The sequence below is a fragment of the Semicossyphus pulcher genome, unplaced genomic scaffold (genome assembly GCF_022749685.1).
Source record: "Semicossyphus pulcher isolate SPU_LCO1_2020_fin unplaced genomic scaffold, fSemPul1.0.p SCAF_10, whole genome shotgun sequence".
Lineage (NCBI taxonomy): Eukaryota > Metazoa > Chordata > Actinopteri > Labriformes > Labridae > Semicossyphus > Semicossyphus pulcher.
The window spans coordinates 13,503,281-13,520,235 of NW_027211604.1; the positions used below are offsets into that span (position 1 = coordinate 13,503,281).

Genomic DNA, 16,955 nt, shown 5'->3' on the forward strand with positions numbered 1-16,955 from the left:
TTCAGATGAATTGACAATTTATTGATTAGCTCTGTAAATTGTATACATCCGTTTATTAGTTGTGCGTTAACTCTTTGGGACAAACTAATCAGCAGACAAATAAACTGATACAAACAACTGTCATGAAGAACGGACAGGGTAAAGCATGGCTTACTACTCTCTGGACTAATAACAAAAAGCCAGAGTACTGAAAAGGACAAACTGTCACATCAAGTGGCTATGTTGGTCTTATAAGTGCTATAAGGGGAAAATGATTTCCAGTGCTCCATTTTCAGGCAGATTGTTTACTGGGTGATGCCAATGACGCCACAGGCCAGACGGCTTCCAGCATTGCCGGTCTTTAGACTCTCGTCATCGCCGCCTTTTCCCAGGTCGTCTTCCTTCTCGTGGATCTAAAAACAGTCAGAAAAACAACACTTTATATTGAGATGCAAGATTCCATTCGGTAAGGAATAATATCCTACAGGTTTCTTCCACACTTTGGAGCCATGCTGGCCAAGCTGAAAAAGTCAACTTCAAGCTAAGACCGTTCACTCTCAAACTGTGAGAATGGCTGCACTGTTCCTCACCACCATAGTTCTGCCGATGATGGAGTTGGGGCCGTTGAGGGTGAGCATCTTATCCGTGATGTCTATCTTGGCAACATTGTCCGCTCCAGATGTCACATTGCCCAGGTCTCCAACGTGCCTATTTACATTGTTTTAAAATAACTTTCATTAAAACAATCACAACAGACAACATACTTAAAGTTGTTCCTGTGATCATTATCAGATGTCATGCAGCCAACATTTATGTAGAGGCTAAATCAAGGATTCAAGCCACTGAAGCGCAGCAACACAGATAACCTAACACTTTTTACAGTATTTAATGGATTAAACTTTTAATACAAACTTTCCCTTTTCCTCGTCAAAAATTTAAAACCAGATAATTTGACAGGAAGAGCAGATTTGTTTCCTCTTAATGCACTATGACCTAAAAAATGTCTTATCAGACACACAAAATATGCAAACTATTTAAACTATGCTAAGTTGTGGCTGACCCAGAGTGAATCTCACTTCTCTATTCAAACATGCCATCGTAACTCAGGTGATGCAGAGAGCTTTAATTTATCACAGAATCTATGAGTCAGTGGCTCGGTTAAATGTTTTGCATGCACTGTTATATTGCATTACCTGGCACAATGACTTGGACTCACCTATCTGCATCATCGGGACCAGCATGAGTCTTGTTGAAGGGGTTGTAGTGAGGGCCTGCACTGATGCACCCTGTGAAACAGAATTTAAAAAAACTATCATGAAACTCTTCTGATTCGGTCTGAGTGAAGGTAAGCTAAAACCAGGCAATGCACCAACATTAATCTGCTAGTCTTGCCATTTCAATAAGGTGATAGAAAAACAGCTATTTTCAGGTTCTCACCGTTGGTGTTGTCTCCAAAAGCATGGACATGGAAACCATGCTTACCAGGAGTAAGGCCTTTGATTTCACCTGTCAGCTTCACGGGGTCTGAATCGCCCTGAAAGATCAGGAAAACACTATTCATCAGGAGAGTACAAAGACACAAAAGAGCCGTCAAACCCAGATGATTAGAAGGACTTGAAGCTATAGCAGGCAAAACGGGGATTATTTCAATTTCACTCTTATGACCCAGGCAGTCAAAGGAGAACTTAAAAGGAAAAAGTCTTTTCTTTCAATGTTCAGCTGAATCAAAAAAAAAAAAAAAATGTTCTGGTGAGATTATACATTATACAAAAAAGCATAATCTCCTTGATCTCAAAAAGCCTTCACTCAGTCATCCAGTGAAAGGGATTTTGGTTCAAGTGACTATCAACAACATCCACCGTGTTTATGCTGCTAAGCAACATAACATACACTGGGTGTTGTTGCAACCCTGGCCTCCCTGGGATCAATGTTTTCTACAGGAACTTTCACATTTTCATTTTCCAAATCTAAAGATCAATTCATTTTTGTGGCCAAAGACTGTTTTTTTGGGAAAAGTATTGTAAATATTTTTTTTTCTTAACAAGGAAAAAATGGGTCTCTGGGGGCAAATAATAAGAAATACTCTTTTTTTGGTCTTACTGGTCTGGAGAGGCAGGGTCAGTGACCATGTTTAATCGACAGCAGATGTCAGGGAAATGAGCGATAGTGTGTTGTTGGTATTACTGAAGATTAACAGCCACACCAGTATCTGATTGGACCAAAGCGATATTTGCACATATGTAGCCATGCTGCAGTTGAGCAGGAAATTTTCTGGCTAACCTGCAAACTAATATTAGCAGTGCAGATAATGTCAACAAGTCAACACGGTAAGAGGCCAGACAATGTGTGTTCATGTTTTCAAGTAAGATAAGGAGACTTCGGCAAGAGAGATAATGCAGCCGTTGTTCACAGTCTGGCGCTCCTGTGATGTGTAGCAGGCTGCTGTCCAACCATCTGTTTGTCCATCTCGGTCTATGAATGCCGACATTACTGGTGTATGCATTTGTCTGACTGTATTGAAACAGTAACATTCAGCTTAAACAAATCGTAAATTATGCTGTTAAAGCAGCATCATGAGACCATAAAATATCATATTCTCCCTTTTGGTTTATGATGCTCTTCCTCAAGAGGGAGACAAGTACAAGAGATTCATCAAGCAGATATTATTGTATGCTTGAATGTGCAATCTCATTTCAAATGGACTTTACGTTTGGCAGATTGAGATATTTGTTATTGCTTTAAATATTGAAATAATGTATAATGGGTCTGCTGATATTGATCAGGACACAAATATTTAGCCCAGAGGTCAGGTGTTCATCGATGAATGAAAAGAAAAATACTCCAAGTGCAAAAATCTAGCATCGTCTTATAATAGTCAAATGATCGATATCACATGTTTGCTCAGCCCACTATATTCTCAAAATCGAGGCCAGATACTCGGGGTTAAGGCAACATAACCAGACAGGCAGTGACTCAGCTAAAAATATAATTAGTGGGCTTACATTTTGCACTATTAACAGAGCAGCTTCTGACTGCAACCATGATTTAGAGAAATAGCAAAAAAACGGAAGTGCTCCCTGGCTTGTTGAGGTTCAGATAACGATATTAGACAGGCAATGTTACCTCTACAAACTACTGAACTTGTGCAACAGGCGTTTCCAATACACGCGCTGTTTATCATTAACAAATCACAGGCCTTACACGTTCAAAGGTTATGACTTAATAGCAAGGCAATATTTGACTTTTAATTTATGCGTTTACGATGTGTTTACACCAGCAGTCTCATTCGAGGTAAAGGAGACAAGGAGTAGTTCCTGACAACGTGCGCACTTATCTAACGCTAAGGCTGACTTATGTTTTGTAACGTGCAGGCTAACGCCAAATGGCTTTGAATAAATGTGTAACTTTAACCTGTGCAAAAATCATTTCGAGTTAGCTTAATCTGTTCAAGATCGTTGCATTGTCATTCAAACGAAACATGTAGCTAACAAGCTAGGTCTAGCCTGAAAACCGGTCTAACTTTACTAGCCTTCTGTATGGTGAACTTAGCTAGCTTAGCATTCGAGCGTCAACGCTCCACGCAGGATGCGTGTCAAATCTCCGCGTACATTCGTTGAAATAACTATTTGTATATTTATTCTTCCTTAAGTAATGAGGCTCGCCTTACCTCCTGCTGGAAATAAACAGTCCCAGTGGTCTCTCCTGCTCCCTTCAACACGCACACAGCTTTCAGCACCATCTTTGCAGCAGTTTCAAAGGACGCCCAAGTTTCCTCAGCGCCTGCTCCAGTGAGAGACAACTATCTATGTTCTTTGTGGGCGGGCTTCTGTAACAGACAGCCAATCAGAGTCAATCACAACCACAAGAACACATTATGATTGGTCGTTGATCATTACGGAGGAGGGGAGCCCATGGGCAGGTGAACATAAGCTCATCACATGATAAGTGATATTTCGATTAAACAAAAAAAACTTGGTCCTTATAGAAATTAGGCCCCAAGCGTTTATACATAAATCTCCAACATTTTATCCAGCTATGTAAGTACATTTCAAGCAATTATGAATACCTATTAATAAAAAGCCATTACATTGTAGTTCAAGATTATAATATTTTGCTGCCATCTGAATAATTAAGCCAGTACCATTAAACAATAGCCTAATAAGTTCATCATCTTGTTATGTCGGATTGAATATTATTAGCAATGCCACATTTAAATTTCAGAATAACCCAACTATATTTCATTTTCAATAAGTTAGAGGTTCCTGCACAACCATTTCACGTTTTACTCTTAACCGTCAAAAAACATAATCATTAGCTGAATTAATAAATAAATTAATACATATTAATACTGACTATCATGCATGTGGCACTAAAACAGCTTGAGCTTTAAGCATAAAAAAACAGTTTAAACAATGAGAATGATTTGGTACAAAAATAGTTTATTAAACAATTTCCTATGGCTGAAATATTGAAGATATTATGTCCACGTCTTTTGTATTTTTAACAAATCATAAAAACATTTGTCAACTTTCAAACCATTAGGAGTTAAAAAACGTTAAAGCAAAGGGCCTCTGTATTTCCTTCCAAGTCCATTTGTTTCTCTCGGATAAACGAATCACAGATTATAAACAACAATTACCATTACACCTTTCAAATCTTCAGTGATAAAAGCATATTTACAGCAGTATTTCCCAAGCAACACTCTTCACTTCATCACTTGAGGTCTTGCCCTCGGTGCCTCAAAGGTTTAGTTTACAGTTGTTTAAGAAAAATAGTTGGGCTTGCAGAATAACAACATAAAGTATTTATTCAGTGAAACTAGTTCAAAATCTGTCCGTCAAAGACATAAAAATCCAGCTAATGGTCACGTTTTGTATTTTCATGTTGCCAAAACAAATTTATATTGGTACTTGACTGACGTACATTATGACACAAATGAAAATCTTTTGGTCTGATCCAAGAGATCTGCTTCCTCCTTCCATACCCAAGGAACAACGAAAAGAATCCCAAGCTCAACAAAGCTTGTGTTTACACAAACTACTCAAAACCACCAAGCTTGCACCTGAGTTTTTTTCAATGTTGTGGTGTACAGTACGTTTTAATTAAACTGTGTTGGATATTCGTCAAGGTTCTACTGTGTTTTCTTTGAGCAAAAAACAAGAATACATAGACATTCAGGCAAAGGTGTTTCATTTACCAGAAAAAAAAGATGATTTGCAGAGATTGAAAAATCAATAAACCTTCACAGCCCACTTTCAATAATCACATTTTTTTCCAACTAAATATTACAAGGCAGATAGACCATAAAGCACCCAGACCTCTTGTGTTCTTGTTTTTGGGCAGGTTATATTGAAATGTCTTTTCTAAAATGACTTTTGGAACATTAGTAACAATGTCTGTAAAAGAAAATGCCACTGATATAATTGTCTTTTGTTTTGAGCCTCGGCAATAATATGTATTTGTCCAATATTTCGCAACCAAACAGAATGAAAATCACAAAAAGATTTCTAAACAATTTTGTTATAAAGTGAAATTTAAATGAGTACAGTATCATCAAAGAACATGCATCACTCTGTAACCTAAATAAATAATATTAGAATGACAGGAGTGTTACTTTTGTATTTTACAAGCTACTACCAAAGTAGATTCAGACGCCTTGTGAGAATAACATGATTTTCTAATTAGCTCTTATGTTAAAAGTGAAATAAAAATAGATATTGAGTATGGATTCTTTTTAAAGGACATTTGGTACCTGGCCAGCAAATGTGCACATCACTGATTCATCAGTTACTGTATCAAGTGTCTGTTAGAATGAGGACGCTGCTTCTTAGTCTTCCTGAAATTGCGTTTCACAAGGTCAAAAGTGGGGAGAATACAGCCAATCTGAATAAACAGATATAAATGCAGATACAATAAAGAAAAAGTGTAGCCAGACAGATAAATGGTGGGTTTAAAATTGCTTGTTCGGCCTCCTTTGCTCTCTCCGCACACACACACACACACACACACACACACACACACATATTTCCATTACACATGTTCTGCTTCCAAAATGTTTTTTTTTTTATCCAAAGCCACCACTACTTGCTGTGATGCAATGAAGAGCTGACATGAACCACAAGATGAGATGAAAACTATAAAGAAAAAAAATGTTGCCTCCATTATTAATTATTTGTTCGAGAAGATATTCAGTGTTTGACATATTTTGGCAAATTAAAAAAATAAATTCCAATATAAAAACATAAACTGTTAAGGAGTGCCTGCTTTCACACAGATGAGGGTCGAAGTAAAATAAGAATTCACTTGTTTTCTTAATCTGCAAACCAACAAAGTAAAAACTTAAAAGCTGAGCTCAAAGGCATCTCACATGGACAGAGCTTAGTTAACATGCAAGAACGACATTCGTTCTTAAAACCTACATGAAGGAGGAGCCAATCTTCAACTAAAGCCTTTTTTCCACATTGATTATTAACTGGTCATGTGTTTTAAGACAGATACAAAAGTCAAATTTGAACATAAGCCTATTATGCCAGGGAAACACAGGACGTCTGAGCAGCGCGTGACGGCTGCCTGCTGCCACGGTGACCACACAGGCTGCGTGTCAGGTGCTGTGCTGCTGCTGCTGCTGCCAGCCGTGTCTCTTTACATTGAGTTTGCCTTTAATAACGGCCCTTATAACTGAATGTTTGATCTTGCTTCCGTATTATTTTCAGAAATCTGAATCCAATATAGGAGGTTTTGAAATCTAAAAAAAAGGCATTTTCTACAGGTGTAGAATGTTCAAACAGCAGCAGCACCTGAGCTTTGCCTAAGCTGGGCTGCTCACACTCGCTTTTTTTCTGCTCGTACCTGTTTACATTTACACCAAAATGAAAATCAAGTGATTGTGCGGCCGACGCGCACCGCTCAGGCGTGCTGTGTGGACCCAGCTTTAGTCTAAAAGAATTATTTTTAAATGTTTGACAACGTGTGGGAAAGGTGTGATTTTAAGAAATGTGTTAACTGCCTGGAAACTGTCACTCACTGCTTGTCCTGCTTTTCATAGTGAAAAGTGTTACTTTATATTTCAGTGGTTCACAGCAGTCTCTGGCTGAAGGAGAAGTGAGCCAGTCTATGATGCTGCTTCCTCTTTTGTTTCTGTGGGCTCACTTTGATCTGAAGGTAAGGGCTCAGAAGGCTTTGGCTCTTCTGCAGCAGTAGTTACCTCCGACGGAGGAGCTAAAAGTTCGGATTCGGCTTCCTTTAGAGGAGCTTCCACACTTGGTGCATTATTGGTTTCCGCGGTAACCACAGGAGTCAAAGAAGGTTGCTCCGTGCTGTTAGAGGTCCTAAATCTTTCCATGTTTTCCAGTTCAGCCAATCGATCGTCCCTGTCCCACCGCGTGGTCCTTTCTCGCCGTTCAGACCGCCTTGGCTTGTCCCCTTCTTTTACCTCAGCTCCTCTCCCTCTTTCTCGACTCGCTCCCTCTCCCCTTCCCCTTTCTCCCCCCTCCCCTCTCCCTCGCTCCCTCTCTCCATCATCACCCCTCCCTCGTTCCCTGTCCCCTTCCAGACTGCTTCTCCGCTCCCTCCAGTCCCGTCTATCTCTGTCCCGATCACGGTCTCTGTCCCGATCTCTGTCCCGATCTCTGTCTCGGTCTCTCTCCCATCCTCCTCCCCGTTGATCACCTCCGTCTTCCTGCCAGCCTCCGAGCCTGTCCCTCCCATCCATTCTATCACCCCCTCCTCCTCCTCCTCCTCTCCCTCCATCACCAAATGGACGTCTTCCACCTCCAAAACCTCGCTCCCTCTCTCTATCCCTGTCTCGATCCCAGTCTCGGTCCCTCTCCGGCTCTCGATCCCTGAATCCAGGCCGTTCTCCCCTGAACGGTCTGCCATCCATTTCTTCCGGCCCCTCCGGGCCACGAGGAACCCCTGGTCTGACAAAAGGAGGAGGAGGACCTTGAGGAGGAGGGCCATGCCCGTGTGGAGGGAAAGGAGCTCTAATGTTATGAGGAGGGAGCATCCCAAAGCCTCCTTTAGGTGGAGGGGCGTCATGGTGCATCATTTGAGGGTGGGGCCCTCTAGGCAGCATCTGTGGGGGCATGGGTGGCATGTTGGGGTGAGGGGGTCGGGGCCCGTGGGGTGGAGGGAAGCGTTGCATGTGTGGTGGTGGGAGAACAGGAGGACGTTGGAGAGGGATTATACCAGGACGTGCGCCCAGCAGACCGCCAGAAGGGGGTTGGATGTTTCCTGGGGGACCTCCTGGGAGAGAACCTAAAGGCACACCTATCTGGTTACCTGAAGGGGAAACAAAATACAGCTTCAAGTTTTTATGCAGAGAAGTCCAGAGGAAGAGAGTTTTAAGAGCACAGCAGTCACTTTGGGAAGGACAGAATGAGAAAACAGTAAATAAAACAGAATTGGAAGGAGAAAGAGACATGACTGACCCAGAGGTCCCATCTGGTTGTTGAAGATGTTGGGACCCTCCAGGACCTCGTCATTTTTCCTGTTGCCCAGACCTGCTGGGTCCAGAGGCGAGTCTTCACCTCCAACTTTGGAATGAGGAGGAAGACCTAGAGGCATGGAACCTGGAGGAGGAAAACCTGGGAGAGGAGGGAAGACAAGAGTTAGGTTGGTTTCACACCAGTTTGATTCGGTTCAACTGATCTGAAACTTCCTTTTTAGACTGTTTGCCTTCATCTGAGCGTCAAGTTTGTTTCCTTTTCTTTAGATTTTCACTTATTTTGAAGTTGTATCTGTAGTCATCGATCTTTTCTTTGTTTTTAGTAGATTACTGTTTACTTGCAACGCTTGCAGAGACCGGAAAACAGACGCTTAGCTCCGCCTACCCTCTATTTCTACTGTTCTTTTTTTCATATAACAGTACAAGACAACTCAATTTTGTCATGTTTCAACCTTTAAAAACTTAACTGTAATTTGTGTGTCAGGTATTGATTAACATCACCTGAGAATGGGTTCCTGTGTGACACAGCTAAACTGAATAAAATCCAGTGAGTAAATTGATGGCGGCTGTAAGAGGTGCTACCTGGAGGCATCTGCATGGGGTTGAAGCCAGGTCTGATGAAAGGAGGAGGGGGGACGCCTGGGGGAAAGGAAGGCATAGGCACACCTATGTGACCAGGAAAGACAGGAGGACACACACCAACCATGGGCTGCTGCATTGGAGGAACCTGAGAACAATGACAAGGATTTACTGGAGATGTTGCATAAGACAATTTCCTACATCACAGCGACACACAGGAGTTAAGTTACTTCATCAAATAACTGCAAACTAAAAGTTTCAGAATTGGCTTTTAGATCACTTTCTTTGTAACAGCGAGAATAACAAACCTCACTAATTCTTAGAGTTTAAATACTGGAGACACATTACCTGTGCAGGAGGAGCACCTGAAGGAGTCACAGGTAACACTTGTGTCTCCTCAGGTTGCTGAGGCTCTGACCGGCCGTTGTGGGTGAGTTCCTCTGGAAGGTCAAGAGCCTTCCTCACTCCGATCCACTCTACAAGAGACAAACGTCATTTGGCAGGCTGGTTGAAAATGCTTAAACAGTGTCGGGGTACACACTGCTGAATTGAGCATTAGGTTGAGCTTTGTGTATAAAGCCTATTCTGCTTAAGTTTTTACCTGGTGACAAGGTGTCTACATCCAGTATCCCCCCTTCTTTTAGCTCCTCCACCTGAGCCTCTCTAATTTTTGACCAGGGTACGTAGGTGACACCAAGCTCCACGTCCCAGTACTGTTTAAAATCAGACTTAATGCCCTTGTTCAAAGCCCAAGCAATCTGGCAAGAAACAAACACAACCATTAATCAAAATGAGAAAAACAAATATGCAGTTTTACTAGCTTTTCTGAATAGCTTTAGATAACTAAGCAGTAGTTTTTGTTGCTTGTTTACCTTAATTGTTTTCTGGTTAACTTTGTGAGACCCTCTGCTAAGCTTCTGTAGAGCCCTGAAGGCATCTTGCCGGTGTATCATGACAATATAGGCACAGCCACGAGGAGGGATCATCTTAACAAGAGAGGAAGGCAAACAGACAGGTGAGGCATTTTCATTCTCATGGTCCTTTTAAAACAGGAAAAAGCTTCAAAAAGCAACGTTTGATTATAACACATTAAACACCTGTTTTTAAAGTTACTCACTAAAAATAAGTTTCAAATATTAACAACAAATCGGAGGCTACGAGCGGTTATTGTAGGAACAAATGGCTATTTATATCATGGCAAATTTACTGTAAAGAATTACCACACACAAAAAAGTTGTTACAAACACAGGGTAAGGATCAATGCGAGTGATTTCTATAAGTCCACTTACATTGATGGACTCTATCTGCCCAAACTCCTCCAGCAAACAGGCAACATCTTGCTGTTGTGTCCTCTTGTCCAACTGGCCCACCCAAAGAGTTGTACTGCAAACTGAGAGGAAAACACAAACAATTACACATATGTGAAAATTATTTAAAAACATGATGTCATCCATCCAATGACAGTAATTTCACGAAAACTTCTAAAAAAAAACAAAACACACTGCTCACACCTAACGGATCATTTCCGGCTCATGTCTATCTGGTTAAATAAATATGACCATGAATAGATTATGACTCACTGCTTAGCGTTTGGCTCTTTGGTGGCGGAAGGCCTTTCTGCCGTCGCTCTCTCTCTTTCTCTCTCTCCTTGCGCTCCTGCGAGCGAGACCGCGGGGAATGGTGACGCCGGTCTCGAGACCGCGAGCGGGATCGCCTGTGCCTGGATCGCCGTGTACGGGAATTAGACCTCGACCTTCTCCGCTTTGGAGACCTAGAAAAAAAAATATGCGTACACCATAAATTAGCACTGAGCAGCTTATTTGTAGAAAACAACATTAATGTCGACGCAGACCTCGGGTTGACACATCATGTGCTAGTTCAGATGCTTACCTGGAGCCTGAGTGTGACTGTTGACCGTGTCTTCCATCTCTCATAGATAAATGATCCATATCCATCGACATATCCTGATTGATGTGGAATAGACATAATACTTTCAATTTTACACGTCGACTCAGCATTTTTTTTTTCTACATTTCTGCACAAAAATTTACTTTAAAAACAAACATAAAAAATTACAGGAATTTGACTTCATCTACTTTATTGACTCAACAAATAGTTTGTTGATTTACATATCCTCTGAACAATAATTCAGTCTACCTGTTGTTGCTGGGCTGCATTGTGGGGAGGGAATACCCCTGGGAAGCCTGGAGGCCCAGTGGAACCAGGGAGAGGCTGCCCAGGCAAAGCGTGCCCCAAATGAGGCATCATTACTGGGAAGCCTTGTCCCGGCGGTAAACCATAGGCCTGGAGCTGGCCATTCGGAGGGAGAGGAACCTGAGAAAGACAACTGGAATAAATACTGTGCATGTACAACTCCGTTTCCTAAATGTGCAATTTATGTGCAAAATATTTTCCCCATCTTCATATTTGTATATTTAATACTTCTTTATTATAAAGGAGTTGCTTCCATAAATAAGGAGCAGATACTGTGCGGTATGTACAACATGAGATATTATCAATTTTATTCTATAAAACAACAAATCAACTGGATTAAATCTTTTTTTTTAAATGTGTTCTTTTTTTCTTAATTTAAATGTTTGGGCTTATTACCTGTTGCGAGAGGTCTTGCGACATGTTCATGATCTGAGGTTTAAAGTGCTCCATGTGCTGCAGAAAGGCCGGAGGCTGCTGCATACTGAAATGATAAAAATAAACCATCAGCCTCCCATTTATTGCCATTGCAAAGCTGATGTAATCTATGAAATAAATCAAAGGCTTACAAGGAGGGCTGTGATGAAATGTCATCCTTCTTTGTTTCTTCTCCGGTTTCTGGTTCATCGTCGTAGTCAAAACGGTCCAACAGTTTCTAAGAGAGAGAGAGATAATAAGAAGGTAATGCTTGTTAAAAGTGCACAAATGACAGTGTGAACGCCTGACCTCCGCCCGAAGCAAATGAAGCTGTTAATGTCAAAGATAAAATCGCACAGCCACCTTGTCAAAGGCCGCCTTCTGCTGGGCAGACTGGGTGGATAGAGGAGGTTGCAGGGCACCCATGCCCAGGCCACTCGTGACATTTTGAGCCTGTGTTTGAATGGTGTGAAGAGGAGGCTGAGTGTTGGTGTCAGGCTTCACTGGCTGCTGTTGAAAGTTTTGGAGCATCTGTTGAAGCTTAGAGAGATAAAGAAAAGTTATTAGTGAGGGTCTACCAGGTGTGCATGCAATGATAATATAACCCCCAATGAGCGTGGGCAAAAAGAAGGCCATTCTGAAGCAGCACACACACCTGTTGACCCTGTGAGGACTGAAAGAGCTGGGCCACCGCAGCAAAGGCATCAGAGTTTTGCAGCTGAGCAGCAGGTGTCGTGGTGGAATTTGCCATTACCGCGGTAACTGGCTCTTTGGCTAGAGGTGGGGGGGAACCTAAGGAAGGAGACATAGCATGAAATGTTTTGTGTGCAGCACACAGCATCACGAAGATTTAAAGTAGTTAGGATCTCAATGAAGTTGGTAGAAACATAAAAACTTGGGTCTCTAGAACTGTATTCTAAGAGAAACAGCGTGACTCCTGCCTCACACATTACCTGTCTCATCTGTGCCTGCGTAGAGCGCAGCAGCACTGCTAGAGCCGGCTGCCATGTCCAAAAGCGGCTGAATAACCTCAATCTTGAACACCCCATTCTTCTGCCACAGGTTCAACACCCGCACTATCTTACTCTACAGAAGGAAAGCAGAAAAGCAAGAAAACCGGTGAATGAAAAGGAAAAGCACAAAGCTTCACTACATTAAATTATCTTTTAGTTCTTACCCTGTCTTCTACCGGGCAAAGGCAGAGGTTCTGAAAAGTTCCTGTAATGTTTTTGGTGAACCTCGGGCCAAACACGTCCTTGTCTGATCCAAACTGGTGCCTGGACTGCCTTACAATGGAGTCCACCACATACAGGCCAGCTACCTTATACTCAGGCTTACACTGGCGAGAGCAGAAGAAGAAAACAGAGTTAGGTTTTTTTATGTTTGGTGAGGAGAAACTGGTTGATAATAACTGAATTTAGACAGACTTGTCTCACCTTTTTGATAAACTTTTCCACAATCTGGACCACGTGTTTATAGAGCTGTGAAAGAGACAGGGAAGTGAGCCTGTTGTCATCTATATATACGTCTAAAAAATATAGAGAACATCAATCTAAAAGTGTCACTTAAATAGATATGCCGAGTCATTCTTACTTTCATAGCTTTGATGGCCGATTTGGTGATGGAGATCATCTTTGCCCGAGAGATTGGGGGCTTGGAGTCCATCAATGAGAATAGCTGGAGACGGAGAATGTAACAGATGAGTGGTAAGGGGAGTTTAATTTCTAGTCTTTTGATTCATAGCAAGAAAGTGGCAGACTTACATTTTAAAACGTTAGAATAGTTAGAAAATGCAAGAACATCTCACTATTTACAGGCGGATCACCATCTAATAATTGACTGATGGCAGTGTGTGATTTGTTGCCACTGTTGTTTATCAGACGGGTGATTGATTCAAATGTTGGCCGATGAATTCTTCAGCATAACAGCGTGGTGTAAAATGCAATTGATGCATGAAATATATTTTAAATTCTCAATTCCTCCTCAGGTTTGAGGGGACATTTATTCATTTTGATTGTTTTGACGCAAGTCAAGAGATCAACACACAGCAGTACAACTTGAATTGTATGTTGAGTCCTGCAAAGGAAGTAAAATAAGCTATATACAGTTAATGAGTCTCTGATACTGAAGAAGCATCTTAAAGGCTGGTAGACTCAGGTATTGATTTCATTAAACTAAGTGTCTGAGAAACTCATAAAAATAATTAAGCTCTTTCTGTCATCATTTATGTCTCATGATTGGTCCCATCCACTACTGTGTTTCTGTACCACACAGAAACTGTAAAACGTGTTTCAAGAACAATCAGAAATTGCCAATGTACTTGGGGTTGTATTGATCTGTTCCAATAAAGATGCATCAGGGCTAGCTTATGATTCAAATACAGGTGTGTTTATATTCCACTCATTTAGGCAAGACCAGTCACTGTAATTACTATATTAAAAGATTGAGGATAGCAGCAAAATCCAAGAGAACCAAAATCACCACAAGAGGACCTGTGTTTAGACTGGACTTCTAAGAGCATCAGCCATCATTCTGCAGGCCATACAATAACTCAACCTGACCTCTTCTGAACAAACAGGGTGTGTTCATCTAGGAAGCAGTGTTTTATTTACAAGCCTGCATGGAGGGAATAACAGTAACACAGTGTATGTGTTTGCTCGCTGACTGATTGCCAGTAGCATTATTACCAGCACACATTTCAGTGACCATGCTCCCTCAGGCTAACATTGTTATGAGTGTCTGAACTTTGTGCAGGGCTGCTGAAACTAATGTGAACAGACGATCGTTGTGTTGCCTTGCTAGTTAGCAGTAAACATTAGCTTTGGTTTTAGTCGTAACATTACTGCTGCAAGTGCAGCTGCAACACTAACGCTAACTCAGTTAGCCCAAAGCCAGGTGAGATGTGCAGGTCCAGCTAGCGAGGCCCGCTGGTCGGTCCTGCTCTGCTAGCTTCAGAGCATCTCAGCAGCACGACCAGCACCGCCAGACTCGGTGACTTCAGGGTCTCTGGGAGCCCAGACGGCAGCTTACCTCATGGTTAAAGGCGTTTACGGCGTCCATGATTGCCCAACGCTGCGAGCCTTCCCCTAAAATCCCAATTCCCCGCTTACAGCGATGTTTATTCAAGGAAGGGTCCCGACAACATGTCCGCTCCCGGTAGCTAACGACAGTTAGCCTAGCATCGCTAGCTCTCGGGTCGGCGGGTACAGCAAAGCATGATGGGATTCATTCTGTTGTTCTGATGTTTGTCCACTGTGTGGCGTAGTGCTGTAAGTACTAAAATACGTGAACAAAAATGTATTTATTGCCATTATTAATGGCCCTTGTTGCTCCATTATATGTGCATTGTTTAGCTACTTCAGCCGTCTTCAACAGCATATGAGCTAACATGCAGTGCACATACAGGTAGATACCATATACAGTCATTGGTACACATACAATCAAATACCTTATCTACTCATAGATACCGACCATAGGTTATTACTATAGACTACTACATGACCCCATGTAAGACCATAAAAACAAAAAACAAAAAAACTGAAGACTGGACACACTGTTTTTTATTAGTGTTGCACACAATCCAGATTAGATTTATACTCTTGTCACCATCTCATGTTTTTTGTAAGAAAGTCATATTATACTACTAAAGTACTCCAATACACAAAGTTAAGGACTATTATATAGTTAAACTCCATACAAACAAAGGTATCACATCCACTGCGTGCTATTTGTTCAATACAGTGTGAACGCAAAACACAACTTACAACTTACAGACAACAAATAATTAATACAAAAGAGAACACAATATTAATACAATAATCCCTTTAATGATAGTAGTAGTATTATGCTTTCAAAAATAAAACATTAAAGCATTTGTGCAATATTTCCAAAACATTGATTTACATGTACTCCAAATTCAGAATCATTATCTCAAAATAATTCAATAAAGACCCAACATGACCCCTTCATGTTCCCCTATATTATGGTAACTTAGCAGGCTACTGTTATGTTATAGGCATTTACATGACTAATCTAAGGACTACTTGCTTTAAGTCATGGTTTCACTCAAAGAAATAAATGCCTTGGGTCAGAACAAAGAAAAGTCGCCATCAGTCCAAGTCTAGCAGGCCTGCAGACCAATGTCTTCAGCTGTAAAACTAACTGTAAGATCTTGTAGTACCAAATACCTCCAATAGATGGTGGTATACTGATACTTTTGGTTCAGTGTCTGTATGTCTGGTTTAGTGTCTAGAAAGCATGGTCCACTAGGCAAGCCAAACTGTATGTGTGGATGTATGCTGTCTGTCCTTCTAGGAACCCATACCATGTGTGAACCAAACAAAGCACACCTGTATACAGCCTATGATTAAATCTGACACGGTAACTTAAAGAACCACTGCCCCATAAAACACACAGATTGACACACCTAAAAATGTAACATAGGTAGTATTTATTGCAGGGCTGTTCTGTTGCATTTCATACAATTAACTTGTTATTTTCCATCAGCCCCTGCTGGTTCACTCTTTAGAAAATCATATATAACCATATTAGGTCAGAATAACCTGACCTGAGGCCAAATACAGGAAGATAGATTTGTCTCCAACTGTTGCCCCTCCCTGAAGGTGTCCTCCTTTGAGTGATGAACACCATGTTAATTAGGCCAGTGAACACCTCAATGAGCGAGAAGGGGGGATACTTCTTTGTCTGCCGCTGGTGTACTGGAGTACAACTTTCTACTGTTGGCAGAACTCCAAGTCCAGCAACAACCTTACACAATGAAAAAAATTGCAATAGCTACAATATAGTGCGTTTAACATTAAATGACAATTTCTTACAAGCTTAATTTTTGATTATTTACCATCATAAGAAATGTGCCTCTATATATGCCTCTGTTGTTAAGAAATTGTGGGCTGCATGTGGGGTGAACATGTGGACTCTTAACGCACGAATGAACATGCAGAAACACAACGTAGACACCCAGAAACCACGTTACAGGATTTAAAAATATATATAAATGTAAATATTTGTAGTGACACTGTCACTGTCTCTCTCTTCAGGGTGCAAATATAGTCTTTGTTCACGGCTGTGTACACTGTGAGCGCACCATGCGAAGCAGCGAGGCAGCGGTACCGGGTGGAGTTGTCCCCCTTGTTCTCACATGTGCTCCGCCCGCGTGCTCTGATTGGATTGAAAATTACCCCCGCTACATGCGAAGGGCGGTATCTGTGTGAATGTGTGTTTTTTCACCCTAACGCTAAGAAACGCCCACTCAGATGGCCGGTAAAGTCAGTTCAAACTGAAAAACACGCTGCCTGCACACAGA

The 16,955-nt window shown here is 41.5% G+C and overlaps 2 protein-coding genes across 2 annotated transcripts; both read right to left on the reverse strand.

The window, feature by feature from the left end:
• Positions 1 to 3,764, reverse strand: sod1 (superoxide dismutase 1, soluble). Its single transcript, XM_069670153.1, has 5 exons — positions 3,647 to 3,764; positions 1,417 to 1,513; positions 1,196 to 1,265; positions 570 to 687; positions 1 to 392 (listed from the first exon to the last, which is right to left on the reverse strand). The coding sequence occupies exons 1-5, from the start codon at positions 3,716 to 3,718 to the stop codon at positions 285 to 287; spliced, it is 465 nt and encodes a 154-aa protein (XP_069526254.1). The 5' UTR covers positions 3,719 to 3,764; the 3' UTR covers positions 1 to 284.
• Positions 3,765 to 5,983: 2,219 nt separating this feature from the next.
• scaf4a (SR-related CTD-associated factor 4a) lies at positions 5,984 to 14,774 on the reverse strand. The gene is made up of 19 exons (XM_069675825.1): positions 14,663 to 14,774; positions 13,226 to 13,309; positions 13,069 to 13,113; positions 12,810 to 12,971; positions 12,586 to 12,718; positions 12,288 to 12,424; positions 11,996 to 12,172; positions 11,785 to 11,870; positions 11,615 to 11,699; positions 11,162 to 11,338; positions 10,895 to 10,968; positions 10,585 to 10,775; positions 10,294 to 10,394; positions 9,877 to 9,990; positions 9,606 to 9,762; positions 9,353 to 9,480; positions 9,008 to 9,152; positions 8,409 to 8,564; positions 5,984 to 8,259 (listed from the first exon to the last, which is right to left on the reverse strand). The coding sequence occupies exons 1-19, from the start codon at positions 14,690 to 14,692 to the stop codon at positions 7,091 to 7,093; spliced, it is 3,351 nt and encodes a 1,116-aa protein (XP_069531926.1). The 5' UTR covers positions 14,693 to 14,774; the 3' UTR covers positions 5,984 to 7,090.
• Positions 14,775 to 16,955: the final 2,181 nt, after the last annotated feature.

What these genes read in the sequence shown, in the direction of transcription:
- sod1 (XM_069670153.1), bottom strand. Translation starts at nt 3,718, where the DNA reads ATGGTGCTGAAAGCTGTGTGCGTGTTGAAGGGAGCAGGAGAGACCACT. An exon ending in CTGTTTATTTCCAGCAGGAG is followed by an intron (nt 1,514 to 3,646) that starts GTAAGGCGAGCC and finishes CTGATCTTTCAG; the next exon opens with GGCGATTCAGACCCCGTGAA. An exon ending in GGTCCCGATGATGCAGATAG is followed by an intron (nt 688 to 1,195) that starts GTGAGTCCAAGT and finishes CAATGTAAATAG; the next exon opens with GCACGTTGGAGACCTGGGCA.
- scaf4a (XM_069675825.1), bottom strand. Translation starts at nt 14,692, where the DNA reads ATGGACGCCGTAAACGCCTTTAACCATGAG. An exon ending in TGGAAAAGTTTATCAAAAAG is followed by an intron (nt 12,972 to 13,068) that starts GTGAGACAAGTC and finishes TGCTCTCGCCAG; the next exon opens with TGTAAGCCTGAGTATAAGGT. An exon ending in AGAAGGCGGCCTTTGACAAG is followed by an intron (nt 11,871 to 11,995) that starts GTGGCTGTGCGA and finishes TCTCTCTCTTAG; the next exon opens with AAACTGTTGGACCGTTTTGA.